Below are 15,603 nucleotides of genomic sequence, written 5' to 3' on the forward strand. Positions count from 1 at the left end.
TGATTTGCATGTAAACTGTGATTTAGAAGACAGATTTTTATAAACTCTTTCCAAATTATATATTTTGTAAAGTGTGGTTTGTATATGTGTTTACAGGGAAAAGGTAGAGATTGTTAATTGATGAAGAAAATATCAGTGCTAGTGTGGACAAGGGTGTAGATATGTTTTTTTGAGGTTGGAGCTGGATATTTTGTGATGCCAGCTGACATCACGTCTAAGCCACCGGTTGTTAGTTTTGCAAACCGGTGTCACATTAGAAGAGTCAAACAAGCACAGGCAGTGGCTGCTTTGGTGTTGGTGACATGTATGATGACAAGTGTGATGAAAGATTCAGCTGTTGAACACTAAACTTGATGTTTCTTTATTTTCTTAACCACAACCTGTGACTTTGGCTTGTAAAAATATCCCTTATATTGACATCAAGAGGATAAAAAAAAAAAAAAATCTATTCCCATATTTTTTGAAGAAGTTCTAATTGTTTACTTTTGCAAACTGAAATTTAAAATCAATAAAAACAATTGAACCCAAAAAAAAAAGTTAAACCCTGTAGGCCACAGTGGAAGGGACAGGATGTAAGCCCTTTATATCTTTTAATTCCACCTTAAAACCTCATCATTATAATTCCACACAACAATATTTTTGCACTTATTTATGTATATTTCTTTTAATTATCATATTGATAATATTTTTCTAGTACATATTGTACAAATTGCTGTTCTTTTAGTGTGTGTGTACAGTCGCGGAAAAATTATTAGACCATCAAAAGTCATCAAAAACAATGGTTATGTAATCAAGTATTAACTCCTGTGTGTATCATGAGACTAAAACAGACAGAAAAGAAAACATGGAATGCCTAAAAGCACTGTTTTTGTCAGTACAATGCCATAGATATTGACGTAAGAACTGAAGTGATTTGGTTATTATAAAAAAAAACATGGAAAATGTGTAGATATCAGCTCTGAAATTAAACTATGAGCTATTTTTGTTGTTATCATTATATTTGTCCAAACAAATGTACCATTAGTTGTACCAGGCATTAAATTGAACAAGAAACTGACGAAAACACGGTGTGGTCTAACAATTTTTTCTGTGACTGCTGCTAGTACCAGGTGTACCTAATAAATTGGCCGGTGAGTGTATATGCTGCTGCTGTTTTGCAGAAAGCTTGCCGAGATGCTCTTCTGCACAGCCTGGTTTAAACCAACAGATATTTCAGTCACTGTTGCCCCAATGCCATAGATATTGATGTCAGAACTAAAGTGATTTTGGTTATTATCAAGAAAACATGGAAAATGGATAGATATCAGCTCTAACAATTTAATTCTTATGAGCTATTTTTGTTATCATTATATTTGTCCAAACAAATGTACCTTTAGTTGTACCAGGCATTAAATTGAACAAGAAACTGATGAAAACACGGGGTGGTCTAACAATTTTTTCTCTGACTGTTGGTAGTACCAGGTGTACCTAATAAAGTGGCCGGTGAGTGTACACGCTGCTGCTGTTTTCCAGAAAGCTTGCAGAGATGCTCTTCTGCACAGCCTGGTTTAAACCAACAGATATTTCAGTCACATATTTCAGTCACTGTTGCCCCAATGCCATAGCTATTCATGTCAGAACTGAAGTGATTTTGGTTATTATCAAGAAAACGTGGAAAATGGATAGATATCAGCTCTAATAATTTAATTCTTATGAGTTATTTTTGTTATCATTATATTTGTCCAAACAAATGTACCTTTAGTTGTACCAGGCATTAAATTGAACAAGAAACTGACGAAAACACGGTGTGGTCTAACAATTTTTTCTGTGACTGTTGCTAGTACCAGGTGTACCTAATAAAGTGGCCGGTGAATGTATACGCTGCTGCTGTTTTCCAGAAAGCCTGCCAAGGTGCTCTTCTGCACACCCAGGTTTAAACCAACAGATATTTCAGTCACATATTTCAGTCACTGTTGCCGCAGTGCCATAGCTGTTCATGTAAGAACTGAAGTGATTTTGGTTATTATCAAGAAAACATGGAAAATGGATAGATATCAGCTCTGAAATTTAACTATGAGCTATTTTTGTTGTTCTCATTATATTTGTCCAAACAAATGGACCTTTACTTGTACCAGGCATTAAAATGAACAAGAAATTGAAGAAAACAAGGGGTGGTCTAATAATTTTTTCACTCCTGTATATTTGTATATTTTTCCTGTTACTTTAATTATACTTTCACTGAGCAACTGTAACACAATAATTTCCCCTGGGATTTATAAAGTATTCTGATTCAGTTTTTAAATACATGTCCACTTTTAATACTTGATGTTCTAACCAGTTTCCTACTTTGAACATGAGGGGTTTAGTGTGAAAGTACATAAGAGGCCTTTGTTTATGCGGTGGAGTGTCAGCTGGAACTGCCTCCCTGATGTCTGGCTGCAGCTGGTGTGAAGCAGCACAGGCTCAAAGACAGAGGGAGACAGCTGGATGAAAACACCCCCCAACCCGCCCCCCCCCCCCTCGCTGCCTCGGGTAAAGGCGAGGGGCTGGAAGTGTGTGAGACCTCCCCTGAGCTCCTTCAAGAAGCACGAGGGGCCACTGGAAGTCAAGAAAAGCTGCTCATCTGTGACCTGAAGAGGCAACCGGTGGCAGGAAACCAACGTGTGAAGGAAGCGAAGGGAAAGAGGTGAAGGGTTACGATGTAATCTGCAGGAGGGGTGGGGTGGATGTGTCGGTAGAGAGGAGTTGGACGCCTACAGGGAGGGTTTGGCGTTATAAACACCGGCTTGTCATTCACAGGACAGAGGAGGAGGTTTACTGCCCATGGTGGGTGTGACTGGTGTTAAAGACTGGTTAGGTCACTTTATGGCTTAAGGATACAGAAAACCAGTCTGGCAACACAGCAGTGTGAGAAAACAGCACAGCGACAGTTTCTCTCAGTTCTGCTGCAGGAGGGCATGTCTAAAAACAGACTCATCACTTATTCATAATTAACACTCATCATGAGTAATTGCAGCTTCACATCCAAAAAGTTATCTGTTACACTTATCGAATCCGCCTTTGAATGAAGCAGCTTCTAAACCATTTAGACGTGGAAAATGCATTTATGAGTTCCAACTGGCCAAGACCACCATTCAGAGTCTCACAAAGCCTGTTCTTCAGAGCCATTAAAATGAAAATGAGACTTGAGGTTCTTTCACTCTGTAATTGGTGACAATTACTGCACTCTTAAATCCCCATTTCATTAAGTGAACACACGCTGACGCACCTAATTCAATGGATGTAAATTCTTTGTTTTGCTGCAGTTCGTTTTCCTTCCTTGCTTACATTTCCAGAGAGAAACTTCTGATTATTGAAAAGTATCACTCGTAAACTAGGCGACTGATTGAAATCGTGATTTTTTTTTAATTCAAACAAATGCAATTATACAAATTACTAAGAACCAGCTTAACAACATTGTTTACTATATATTACATGCCTTTCAAATACATAAAAATTGCTCTTAAAAAGGACAGAACCAGTGTATTTACAATACCAACATTTACATACAGCTTCATTCTGTAGAGAACTATTGGGAGCACCAGTCCATGACTTCCAGCATGGATGAGATAACCTAGTAAATAAAAGTAAATTTGTTTTCCGTCTTCCTGCAGTGACTGTTCAGATGTGGCAGTGATCTTAATGACTTTTTGTAATACTCAAATGGTGTGAAACACACGTTTTGGCTCAATTGTACTGACAGTAAAAAAAAAAAAAAGACTCAACACTTCTTTTTATGCGACGACGTGAACAGGAAGCGCTATGGTAGTAACAAGCAATGGTTTGAAAAAAATGGAGCTGGTGTCTGCAGAATGTTCCAGGAAGTAGCCATCTTTGGACTCATTTTAATGAGCTCAATCCTTCATTTTCTTCAGTAAAGTCCTATTAATCCTTGTCTAATCCTTCATTGTTACAGTGTTCGTATGTGTGTCTGTGTCAGAGCAGGATGGGTCGTTTTTGTTCGCTGTGGCTGAGCGTCAGTGGTGGTCCTAGTCCGTTTAATAAAGCCGGTATCACAGTAACACTGGGTCCAGTTCCAGAGGCCCGAGTCCTCGTTCCCTTTGGCTGTGACACACCATCCACAGCAGCTCCCGGTGTAGATTCAGTGCACAAGTGTCATCACCACAAACACTCACAATCCAGACGTAACGACACCCTGCGGATGCTTTTTAAGCGCAATGATCCGGGTCAGTTTGCAAACGGTTTCCAGAGTGAAAAATGAGACGACTTCATTTCGTCTGTACGGTGAATTCCACAAAAAGTAATTTCCTTCAGAATAGTTCCGGCCCTCGTACAGAAAAAACAGGTAAGTGCAGTCTAAGGCACAATGACGGGTTGTCACGGTGAACATGTCGAATGGTGTCACACTATTGTTCCTGGTTTGGAGTCCTCGTGCCAGTAAATCTGGTCATCCGGGGCCGGGTTATCGTGGCTGATATGTGGGTCCATTTGGCTGACGTCTATGTAAGACCTGTAGTAAACACACAGGATTAAAACACATTAGACATATGTCCAGCTGAATGAGGGCTCTGGGTTGAGCTTAGAATGAATTAACCCTGGGATGTCGAACCATCCTGCGTTAATCCACCCGTAATGGTGGCGAGATCTGAAACTGAACAGGAACTCATGTCCGAGCGCATGTGTTTCAGGCCTGTTTGTGTTAATGTCAGTTTCAGATGAGGCTAAAACCCAGGGTCAAACATTCACACCCGACGGCAGATGCACACACACACACTGTACACACCAACAGCGCTTCAATGCTTCCAGGGTCAGGGGTCACATTTTCCCTCTGCCACACAAGTGCTCTCCCACCACCGTGAAACCACCAGGAAAGTCAATCAGAACATCAGCAGGATTTTAATTAAGTGATTTGGTGCTTTCTGTCAAATCCACATCAAAATAAAATAGAAGACACATCACCATCACCAAGATAATTACCACGTGGGATACTTTTTCATTCTTGTCTCACCCTTTCTTTTGTGCTGTCGCTTTGATTATTGGGGAGGGGGCAATTTTCCTGGTCAGTAGCATAGGCAACAGCACAACACCTCTCTAAAGGCCCCGCAGGGCTCGCCATCCTATCACAGCTCCGCCACTCAAACTCTGGGGGGCATCTGCGCATGAGAGGGTGCAAAGGTCAAGTGTGAATGGCAGCACTTGAGCAAAGTGCCTCTGAAACAGCCAGAAAAGAAGGAGGGGGAGAAGAGGGCAAACAGCTGAGGAAAACAAAAAATCTGAGGAGTAAGGGGCAGAGAAATGTGACCTCTGGGTGAAAATATGCCAGCAGGAAGAGGAAGGAGAGCTGGCATATTGAGTAAAGAAGCCATGCAGTTACCTTATACATAGGGATGGGAATTGGTAAGAATTTCGCGATTTCGGTTCTACTATCAATATCACTTATCAGTTTGGTGCTCTTTATCGATTCTCATTGGATTAGGGAATAAACTATAGTACAAACTCTTAATATGCACGAACATTTTGCATTAAATTTGAACAAACCTCATAAAAGGGTCATAAAGGTGTAGTTAAAGGTGTGTCAGATCTACCTGCTGCAGCCTCTGAGCCTCGTCTTCATCTAAATGTAATTCTAGGACATGGAGGTTATTCATGAACAACAGTAAAGCAGGTTAACATTAACATTATCGATAGAACCTGGAGAAGTTCAATGTTAGCAGCTTTGACAGAGGAAACCTTGCTGTAGGCTCCGCCTCCAGAGCTACTGCCCCCTTCACTAAGCAGCCAATCAGAGACGTGCCACTGGCGCAGTTTAATTGAATGCTGTGGTTAACCGTTTGTGCATGTTGGAGGTATTTAACCCTTTGTCGTAATGGAAGCTCTTCAACTGTTGTAAATGACCCCAGTGTCGTTTTTACTGGCAAAATACAACCAGACCTTACAGGATTCACAACCAAAACACAGAAATGACCTGATGATGCATTTGAGGAGATGACGTCAAGGAACCGATAAGAAGAATCGTTAAGCAAACTAACGATTCTGAATTAACTGAGCTACTGGGAACCGGTTCTCCACAAGAACAGGTTCTCGATTCCCATCCCTACTTATACATGTCAATGAACTATAAATCAAGCATCTCAAATATGCAAAGTTCACTTCAAAACATGAACAAGCAGACTATGGAGTCACTCTGCAGACAAACTGAAGGAAGCAAATGCACAGGTCCGGCTGCTGCTGGTTACTTACTATGAGCTACCTTTAGGAAAGGACACCTTACTGAACTGGTGTCCTCTGGACTGTGGCTGCGCAAGGCTGGAGGACACCTGGCGGCCTCGACAGCCAGGGGAGTAGGAGGAGGAGGTAGGGAAAGAGGAGGAGAGCAGGGAGGAGGTGGAGGAGGAAGCTGAGGAGGAGGAACTAGCAGGGATAAAGGTACAGCGCCTCCGGCCATCAGGGCTGTACCAGGAGCCCTTTAACAGCTGGGAGGTGCCATATCTACAAGAAAAGCAGGGGCCAGTGCACGGTTAACACCAGTCTGAAACATGGATGCTTTTGGCTGCAAACATAATCCTGCATCAGCCTGTCATGTCGAGCACACGGAAGTTTGTAGCATCTGACTTATCGGAGAAGAAGACTTAACTTTTAGCTATACATTAACTCTCAGTGATGTAGCATTTAAGGATAAAGAACCAAATAGAAGCTTATATTTTCATAGGCATCCACTGTAGTTAATTAAAAAGTAGTGCTTAGCTTGGGGGATCAGGAGGATCAGGGAGTGGCTTATTGGATAAGAAGCTGAGCTGAGGCCAAGTTTTTTTCTCACCTGCTGTGGGTTGAGTGGCTGTAGGGGGCTGAGCTGTACGAGAAGGACTGCTGCGCATGCACGGGCACGTCATAGTCCACCAAACCGCCACTCATGTGGCTGTGCCAGTTTCCACTGGAGGAGGCCGTGGACACTGGTGAAAGAAGGTGTCACGTTAGCAAATGATTAAACTATATGTAAACCAGAGATGCACTATGGAAGACACACTGTCTGTTTAGCACAGTAACAGTGTTAACTAATGTCACAACAGCTGGAATATGTGAGAAACAGCCTTACATTCACTGTAATCACTGTGTCTACTGTGATGTTGTACAGTGTGCATTACTGACTGCTGTTACTTTATAACAGTGGGGCGCCAGAGGTCCCGGGGGGGGGCATGAAGCTTTGTTTGCATTGAAGGGGGAGTGCGAGCACAGGGCAGGAGGGAAAAAAAATGACGAAAAATCATGGACTCACTGGCAATTTGTACAAAGGGGATGCAGCAGGTTCCCCCCATGTCGAAATGCGAGCAGTTGGACTATTACAGTGTTTCTCAACGGGGGCAGTGGACACATGCAAATCTCAAAGAACCTTTAATTTAAAACTATGATTAATAACATGCCAACAGAGAGAAGAATTTTTTACACCAAAGTGAAAATATTGTTCTCCTTCCATTTGCTCCAGACATTGGCATTCATTATGTTTTAATTTTGAGATGTAAAATTTGGCTCTAATTCAGAACAGAGATTCCCATCAACATTTAAAACTGTTCTGGTGTGTTATAAATGTTTTTTTTTTTGTTACTTCTTTGGGTATTAATGAGAACTAAAGTGTCTCTTTTGTTTCAGCTCCTGTGTCAGTTGAATGATGCTGAGGGTTCATGGTGTTTAAGAATTAAAAAAAAAAAAAAAAAAGCTCTGCACACCTCAGGCCTTTTTCAGCTTCTAAAAAGTAAGGCTTTCTTTGTAAAATGTGAAACACTAAAGCTCAACAAAAACTAAACCAAAACTAGACAATTTCTCAGAATGAAAATAAAAATACTCCTATTACAGACTCTTAAAACTGACTGAAACTAAACTGGAATCCAAATCCACATCTCCTCATCTATGCTAATTAAAATCTGCTCTGAATAGCTGTCGACTGGTGTAATTTTCCACAGCGGTGCCTCTGACCTGTTGAGTAGGACGACATGTTCCTGTTGTTGTGGCAGTAGGGGGTGGGCATTGTCTGGTACCCGAGGCTCTGCTGGGACCCTCTGTCATAGTCATAGTTGTACGCAGCCTGTTTGTGGGTGGTGTTGCGTTGGTACCAGCCTCTCAGGTGTTCGGCCACCAGCGCCTTCTGGATGTTCCTGGTGACGTGCTCGTTGCTCCGCGGCGCTGGACGGTTTCTGGGTGGCCGCAGCGTGGCGTAAGGGTTCTGCGACATGCCGTCTATCTCGTCGTTGCCGTAGTGACCGTGCATGTCGTGGCCGTGGTAAGCCATCGGCGTCGGATGGTAGGAGGGATTGACGTTATAGTGGCCCTCCAGCTCGTTGTCGTACATGTAGACGCCGTTGGAGTACGGCTCTGGTTCCGTGTAGGTGGGGTAACCCGTGACGTAGTAGGCGGTGGTGGTGGGGCGGGACCTGGGCTGGTAGGCGTAGCAGCGCGTGTCTGTCTGGGCCAGGTTGGGCATGCTCCCCGTGTTGGCGTACAGGTCTTTTTTGTGGCGGCCGCGTGTCCTGCGTCTGTAGGTGTGGTTGCCAGGGGCGCTGTACTCCACGCTGGACTGGCTGGTGTAGGAGGAGCCGTCGTCGAGGACTTCGGTGCTGTTGCTGCGTCGGGCAGGGGAGAAGGTGAACGTCGGCACTGGGGGGTCGGGCTCCGTCATGAACTGAGACTGGGACTCCAGACTCCCACTCCGCTGGCGGAAATGCTGAGGGGCGTCGTCCGATCTGAGAGGAAGAAAAACAGTGTAAATATTGTGATTTCACAGACGTAACAAACTGAAAATTAAAAACCATCTTGTTTCCTATCAAACAGATTTAAACTAGACATACACAGCCAGGCCAAAAAAAAAAAATCCTAATCTTTCGCCTTATTTAGTCTTTCTTCAGCTTTGATTACATTCACTGTGGCATCATTCCACTGTCACAGTTATTTCCTTCATTTTATGGACACGCAACATTGTGAGCCTAGACACGACCGACTGAAACAACCACAGATCAGAACACTGTCCTCACAGGCTTGTATTGTCATCACTAGGCATGATGGGTAATCACTTCATCACTCTGGACCACATGACCTTTTTCCATTAAATCTCAGTCCAATCTTTGTTCTCTCGACAAACTGAAATGAGAAGTCCCTCAGTGCGTCAGTTCAAGGGTTAAAGAACTGAAACATAATAATCACTGCAGTCCCTATCCAACGGGAGGATCTGAAATATTTACTTTTTTTTGGTGTATTTCTGTCATTTAAAGACCATTATGACCTATTTTATGTGCATATTGGCAGCATAGTGCATTTTTTTTATTGCCATCATACACAAAGTTCCTAATATGAGTCTGTTCTTGTACAAAGAGCAACGACCTTCAAATTATTTTCACTATCTTTCTGACAAAGTACTAAACGTACTGTCCTCCAGCCAGGACTTTATGTACCCATATTAGATAAATAGAATAACATTGACAGACACAGATTTAACCTTTCATTGCTAAAGTACAAACTGATTTTTGATGAAAGGAAAAACTTCACTGCAACATATAACGGGTGTGTGCTGATAGACTGTGACCGGGCTACTGCTTTCAGTTTGTTTAGTAGTTTTGTTACATAATCCATTCGTGTGTTTTCTCAAAAAGACATTTAAAGGCAAGGCTGAGGTTGACGAAACTGTATAAAACTCCATTCACTAAATAATCCTGACTTGAGGCACAAAACCCAGCAGATGAATTTCAGACCTGTTAATGACCTGAAGTCCTATAGTAAGTTTTCCTTTGATTGATTGATGAAGAATACCTCATATGTAAGTGATGCAGCTGGGGCGCAACTGGATCTGAGCGCCGCTGGGGAGGCATATATTTCCGAGTTGTAAGGAGCGTGTGGTCTTACCTGAGCTGGGTGCTGCTGTAGGCGTTGCGGGTGAGGAGGGGCGTGGGCGGCATACTGCGGGCGTCACGTGGCTGTCTGGAGGCCGGTTTGTATGGGCTGCTGTAGCTCGATAAGGCATCGCACTGACTGTAGTGGAGCGACTCCTGGCCTTGGCCGTAATTTAATCTGAAAACCAGATAAGGGCGATGTGTTTAGGGGCCTTTTAATCGAGACACATACCGCTGCCCTTTCTTCACCCGCTCTCAAAATGAGGAGAAAATCAAGCGTCTTCTGTTTTGTTCCTTGGATGCGGCGTTTTTAGTCATTGCTTACACCTGACTGCCTGTCATTTCATAGTCCATTTATCTTTCTTTTCATGGGCCAACACGCTTATGCCTGTTTCAAATGAGTCTAAATCCCCCAAGCAGAACCACATCATTCTTTAAACAGTCACGCTCCCACTTAGACTTCCAGAGCCACTTTCCTGTTTCCCTTTTCCTCTCCTCTCGCAGGTTTGGATTGTTGTTTGCTCCTTCGCAGGCAGCGACATGTTCCTTTCCATCTATTTTTAAAGCCGGTGCATTTTGGCTGATAAGGGGGAGATTGTTGGAGAGGCAGGGGAAGAGGGAGGTGACTGGCAGGAATGTAGCTCTGGATCTACTCTGCAGGTCTGTACTAGTAGCACACTTTATGCCTCCAGGAAAACAACAGTCAGACACTCAATGGAAATAACAAATATTAATAAATTCCACTGGGGTCGGCTCCAGATGTGTACCTGGTGTCTGCGTTCTGGTCGTTGGCAGAGCCCCGTCGGTCTCTGCTGTAGTGGATGTCCAGCGTCTCTGCGTGGTGAGGTCGCGGGGAGTACTGGACCGACCTCGACCTCAGTCTCTGAGAAACGAGCTCGTCGTCTGGAAGATGGGAAACAACGCTTCATTGAAACACATTAAAATGCAGGATGGGAAGTAAAGAGGCATCAGACAGATACGCAGTGGGTATTAAAATGCCCGGGCACACACCGTCATCCAGAGTGAGGCTGTCAGATAAAGAGCTGAGATCTGAAGGGTTGACATCATCTGATGACAGAAGACAGAGAACGGTCCTCAGAGAAGCTTCAGCGATGCATTTCATACAGTGACATTATTTTCAACCAGACAACACTTGGTAAATATTCATGATCTCTGTGAAAACGCTCTGACTCTTACCTGCGAGGATCAGCGAGGCTCTTTGCGTCGGCCTCTTCCCTGCCTTGATCCTGTAGGCGTTGATCTCCTTCTCGATCTCCTCCAGCTTCCTCATGGCATCCAGGCAGTTGTTCCTCCTCTTCTTCTTCACCGTCTTGCAGAGCTCGGCCTCATTGGCCAGCTTCATGGCCGCTTCCACGATCTTTTGCTGCAAGGCAAACCTGCTCTCCAGATTCCTCAGATGTGGATCCTGCAGAGAATTTCCCGAAAATACAGTCAGATCTTGTCAGCGTTAGAGCAAAACAGTCAAACACCTCTCGGTTAAAACCACATATGACATTAATCCAGCTGAGTTTTTCGAGTTAATACATTCTTTATCTGTTCATATTCCCATTTGTGTGTGTCTGATGGAAAACAGCTGCAATTTCCAGTGTGTTTCAACTAAAACATTTAGCAATCTAAATCTCAAAATGCAACTGCAAGTCTCTTAATCCTTATTGCCAGAAGTCTGTGTCTTTGTAATCTCTTGCTAAACAAGTCAGGGTGTTGTGCTTAATTAGATAATCCACTGCTGCACTTATATAACAACCAAAACAAACACAACAAAAACAAAAGCAAGTCTTCACATCCGCCCTAACCTCATCGTAGGGGAAAAGGTCGTCCAGTTTGAAGGCCGTTCCAACACGTCGACGTACTTGAGGTGCTTTCTCTCCCGTTGCCAGGGGATACTCTTTAGGCAATCTGCCCGTGAGCTCCTGAAAAACAACAACAATAACAAAGAGTCAGCTGATTGTGTGGGCTCTTCAAGAAACGTCGAAAAACCGACGGCAGAACGAGACACCCACTGCTTCTCTCATGCAGATCTTCTTCAGTTCCTCCAGTTTCTGTGTCAGCGTGTCTTGAAGGTCCTTCTCTTTCTTCTTCAACTCCGCAATCTTTTCTTTCTTCTGCTCCTCGTTCACTTCAGAGTCGACCGAACCTGCAATAATCACACATTTGATTAGCTTTAAATTACAGCCGTGAATCATCAGTCATCAGTTTGAGTCATTAACAGTTATCTCCGTGCATACCGGCTGAGATGAGGCTGCCATTACTGGCCATAATGAGTTGATCTTTGCTCTCGATGCTGGAGAGTTTACTGATCCGCGGGGCGCAGATCTCTGTGAGGTCCACAGCGATGTCCCCTGTGCTTCTGGTCGTGGTCATCTTCACCTGTAGGCGGAGGGAGGACGCAGTTAGGAAGGAGGAAGGAGAAGAGTAGTGATGTGATGGAGGGTTTGGGAGTATTTCACTTTAATGATAGCGCACTGAGATCGTGGCTGCATTTGCATACTGGGTACTCCAAGAGAACTGCTCTGTCATCAATCAGAGTGGGCTCTATTCCTGGATGAGCACCGACACACCATCTGCCTTTGAGAGAGACACTGGCTGAATAACCTCATTTGACTGCAGCCACTCGCTCATCCATCTTCACCACCGAGTGAACATCACACACCACTTATGCTGTATAATAGTTTCTGCACCGCGCCGTTATAAATCATAAACACAAACATATAAGGTCCGAGTATAGTCGAGTTTTGGAGCTTAAAAAAAAATAAGAAAAAGAAAAAAAAAAAAGGATCTGAGCTGTGGATGTAGAGCATGTGGCATGGGTCATGCAGTGCGTCACATGGTCGTCCGTCAGCGTCCACGTTGCACAATGAGATTAAGCAGAATTTGACTTTATATTGAAACTGAAAGGAAGAAACACTGGTTAATCAGGTCAAGTGTTTTGTTGAAAAGGAGGAAGTGATTATGCAAAAACTAATGAGCAGATGATTTTGCATTCTATTACTGTAATTTAAGATAATTTGTGTCATTACGTTTCTTTGTAATAGTATTTCTTCGCTTTGTTAGTGCAAACGAGGGGGGGACGCTTCACTGATTTCTTGAATATAAATAAAGGTTGAATGAATTTTTCCAAACTGTTCAGCTTGCCTTTGAGCTGCCTTGCATACAAATGTATGAAAACATATGTAATGTAAATATCTGTACACACTATATCTAAAGTTTCATTCATATGGATATATATTGATCATTTTTGGCAATGACATGAATTTTCTTGCCATTTCAGTTTGTTGATAAGTTTCAAAGACTTTCAATGGCAAATAAATCCCATTTCTGCAGAGTCAAATCCCGAATTTATTGGGCCAGATACTGACGCCGGTACTGATACAGAAGCTTCAAGACTTAATCTAAATTACACTTCTTTTGCAACTAATTTCTCATTTTCTCAAAATGAAAATTACAATGCGTGTTATGATAAAAAATCTTTAGTTTCATATTGCAGCTCATTTGGATTTCTCTACACTCAGTTAGTTTTAAAACATAAAAAATAATCTTATTCACGAAAACTTAAAGGTCCCTGTAAATATTTCATTAGTATTTTAACTGTAAAAAGTTGTCAGAAGTATACACCGATGCTTAGAAGATTTACTCATTAGGTATTTAAATGAAATCAAATGATACCAGACATTCTTTGATACTCAGTATCAGTATCTAAATAACGCCATCACTCCCACTAAAGTATTAAAGTTTCCTATCCTGAGCATATGCAAACATTAAAAAGTGATATATTTCCATATCCAGAGAATGTATGTATATGATAATAATTTACCTTATTGATATCACTCTTCATCTAGGTTCATATTTTTCATTTCGTTAGCCTAATAGCATAATTACCTAAGTCATATTTTTGGTCAAATTGTAATATCTGCGTAACTTTAGCCTCCTCATCATGTCCTGAAAAAAATATGATTTAGTCAATTATGCTATGAAGCTAATGATATGTGATGATTTTTATCAGTAATATAAAGACTGAACTCACTGAAGATGCAGGTCCAGCACTTGTACAAAACGTGACAGTGATGGAACAGCCTGATAAATGTAGATAAACTGAAGTGATTGAGGGGAAGTGCAGATTAGAGGAGACAGATGCAAACACTCACTTTGCTTTGCTTCCTGTCCAGGTAGAACTGGTGCTGACTGATGGCCATCACCCAGATGGTTTTAATCAGAGAGTGGCTGGCATACCACGTGTGAATGACCAGTCCAGTTTGTCCAAAGGTCCGTTTGGTCACAGTTCTACTGGAGCAGATAGTAAGACAAATCCTCCTTTAACACATTTGCTGATCTGAGAATAAATGTGTTCAGTTCAAACACTTAAAGGTAGAAAATGACAGCTTTGACTCTGGTGTAAAATAAGACTGTGGTCAGATATAATCTTTATCTAATTAAAGTGGTGGGAGGGTGTAATAATACAAGGATGAAAAGAGGAGTCATCAAACTCATTCTGGAACAGACAGTGGGATTTAATGACGGCTTCTGTGGCTCGAAGTGCCACATTAAAGCCTGGGTGAAGAGCAGAGGTCTTCTAACGAGCTTAGAATAAGAATAAGAGAGCGGGCTTTTAACACCAGGAAACAGTCATTTAACAGACAGGCTACAGGCTTTATAACAGGGTCCTGAACGGGGGCTGCTGGCTGCTGATGCCCTTCACCGTGTGCAAGGTGTAAGATAAGGACATCAGTAGGACAGCAGCCGCAGCAGCTAAAACAGGAGCTCTTCAAAAGCAGGGAAGCACCTATTAAGATCAGTTAAAATAGATGAAGTGGTTCGTCTCTGACCTGTGTGGGTCGTTCACTTCCACAGCGAATTTCTTCTCACGGAAATACAAATTCTCCAACTGCTTCCACTGAAACAACTGCAGAGAAAGAGACAGTTTGTTAAAGGGGGGGGTTCTAATACATAACACACCACTGAGTACGAAGCAAACACAGAACTACTCACTGAAACGAGTATTTACAGAATATGAACACAAGTATTATCGGACAAACAGACTGTAAAACACACATTAGCACAAAAAAGGCTGGATGCTTTTCATCGTAGGGGGCTCAATCTCATCCAAAAACAACACAATCACAGTGTTTCATCCACAGCAGTCTGCCTTTCAGCGCAGTTTTTTTTTTTTTTTCTAGCTGACTTGCAACATTAGCAGAACGACCGTAACAGCTGATACGGCGTGGCTCAGCGGGCCAGCCAGTCAGGTGTAAGTTCGGGCTAACACAGGAGCAATTATAACGCTGCTGCAAACTGCGGGGGAAGAGTAATCGTGCCAGGCGGCGAGCCAGCCTCCCTCTCTCCGAGCAGGGAAAACACAGAGGCAGAATGAAACATCTGTGCCGCTTCCAACCGGGATCACTACACGGATCTGCTCACGTCTCAGGGAAAACACTGCATGGTAATCAACCTCAGAATTTATGATCATTCTCTCAACTATATGTCATATCTGTCAGAACCAGGGGAGAAATGTTAAGAGTAGAAAGTCTAAATAAGCTGCACAAGGTGAGTCCATTTAGACCACACGACACAGGTACAACACTGCAATAAAAAGACGACTTAAAAGCACACATGAAGAAAGAAAACCCTGAAACCCATTTAATACTTAAAGCAGCATCCCCTGTAGTAGGTGGACACAGTGAAAAAGCTTACCTTCAGAGGTATTTTCTGCTCTTATCAGATCCCTGGTGAATTCTAC

The 15,603-nt window shown here is 42.7% G+C and overlaps 1 protein-coding gene across 6 annotated transcripts in view; it reads right to left on the reverse strand.

Annotated features, from left to right (window-relative positions):
- Positions 1-3,361: 3,361 nt before the first annotated feature.
- Positions 3,362-15,603, reverse strand: part of frmd4ba (FERM domain containing 4Ba) — an 86,776-nt gene continuing 74,534 nt past the window's right edge. For 2 of the 6 annotated variants that reach the window (XM_030134556.1, XM_030134552.1), the window contains exons 12-25: positions 14,693-14,769; positions 14,015-14,153; positions 12,098-12,239; positions 11,873-12,006; positions 11,666-11,782; positions 11,049-11,277; positions 10,863-10,919; positions 10,619-10,754; positions 9,865-10,029; positions 7,948-8,711; positions 6,797-6,929; positions 6,230-6,468; positions 4,988-5,132; positions 3,362-4,489 (exon numbers count right to left, since the gene is read on the reverse strand). In XM_030134556.1, coding sequence (XP_029990416.1) covers positions 5,071-5,132; positions 6,230-6,468; positions 6,797-6,929; positions 7,948-8,711; positions 9,865-10,029; positions 10,619-10,754; positions 10,863-10,919; positions 11,049-11,277; positions 11,666-11,782; positions 11,873-12,006; positions 12,098-12,239; positions 14,015-14,153; positions 14,693-14,769 — 2,394 coding nt within the window. In that variant the 3' untranslated portion in view covers positions 3,362-4,489; positions 4,988-5,070. Of the gene's footprint in view, positions 4,490-4,987; positions 5,133-6,219; positions 6,469-6,796; positions 6,930-7,947; positions 8,712-9,864; positions 10,030-10,618; positions 10,755-10,862; positions 10,920-11,048; positions 11,278-11,665; positions 11,783-11,872; positions 12,007-12,097; positions 12,240-14,014; positions 14,154-14,692; positions 14,770-15,603 lie in introns of those variants that run through there. The other 4 variants (XM_030134553.1, XM_030134555.1, XM_030134554.1 and 1 more) reach the window with 4 other exon arrangements.

Source organism: Sphaeramia orbicularis, chromosome 5 (genome assembly GCF_902148855.1).
Source record: "Sphaeramia orbicularis chromosome 5, fSphaOr1.1, whole genome shotgun sequence".
Classification (NCBI taxonomy): domain Eukaryota; kingdom Metazoa; phylum Chordata; class Actinopteri; order Kurtiformes; family Apogonidae; genus Sphaeramia; species Sphaeramia orbicularis.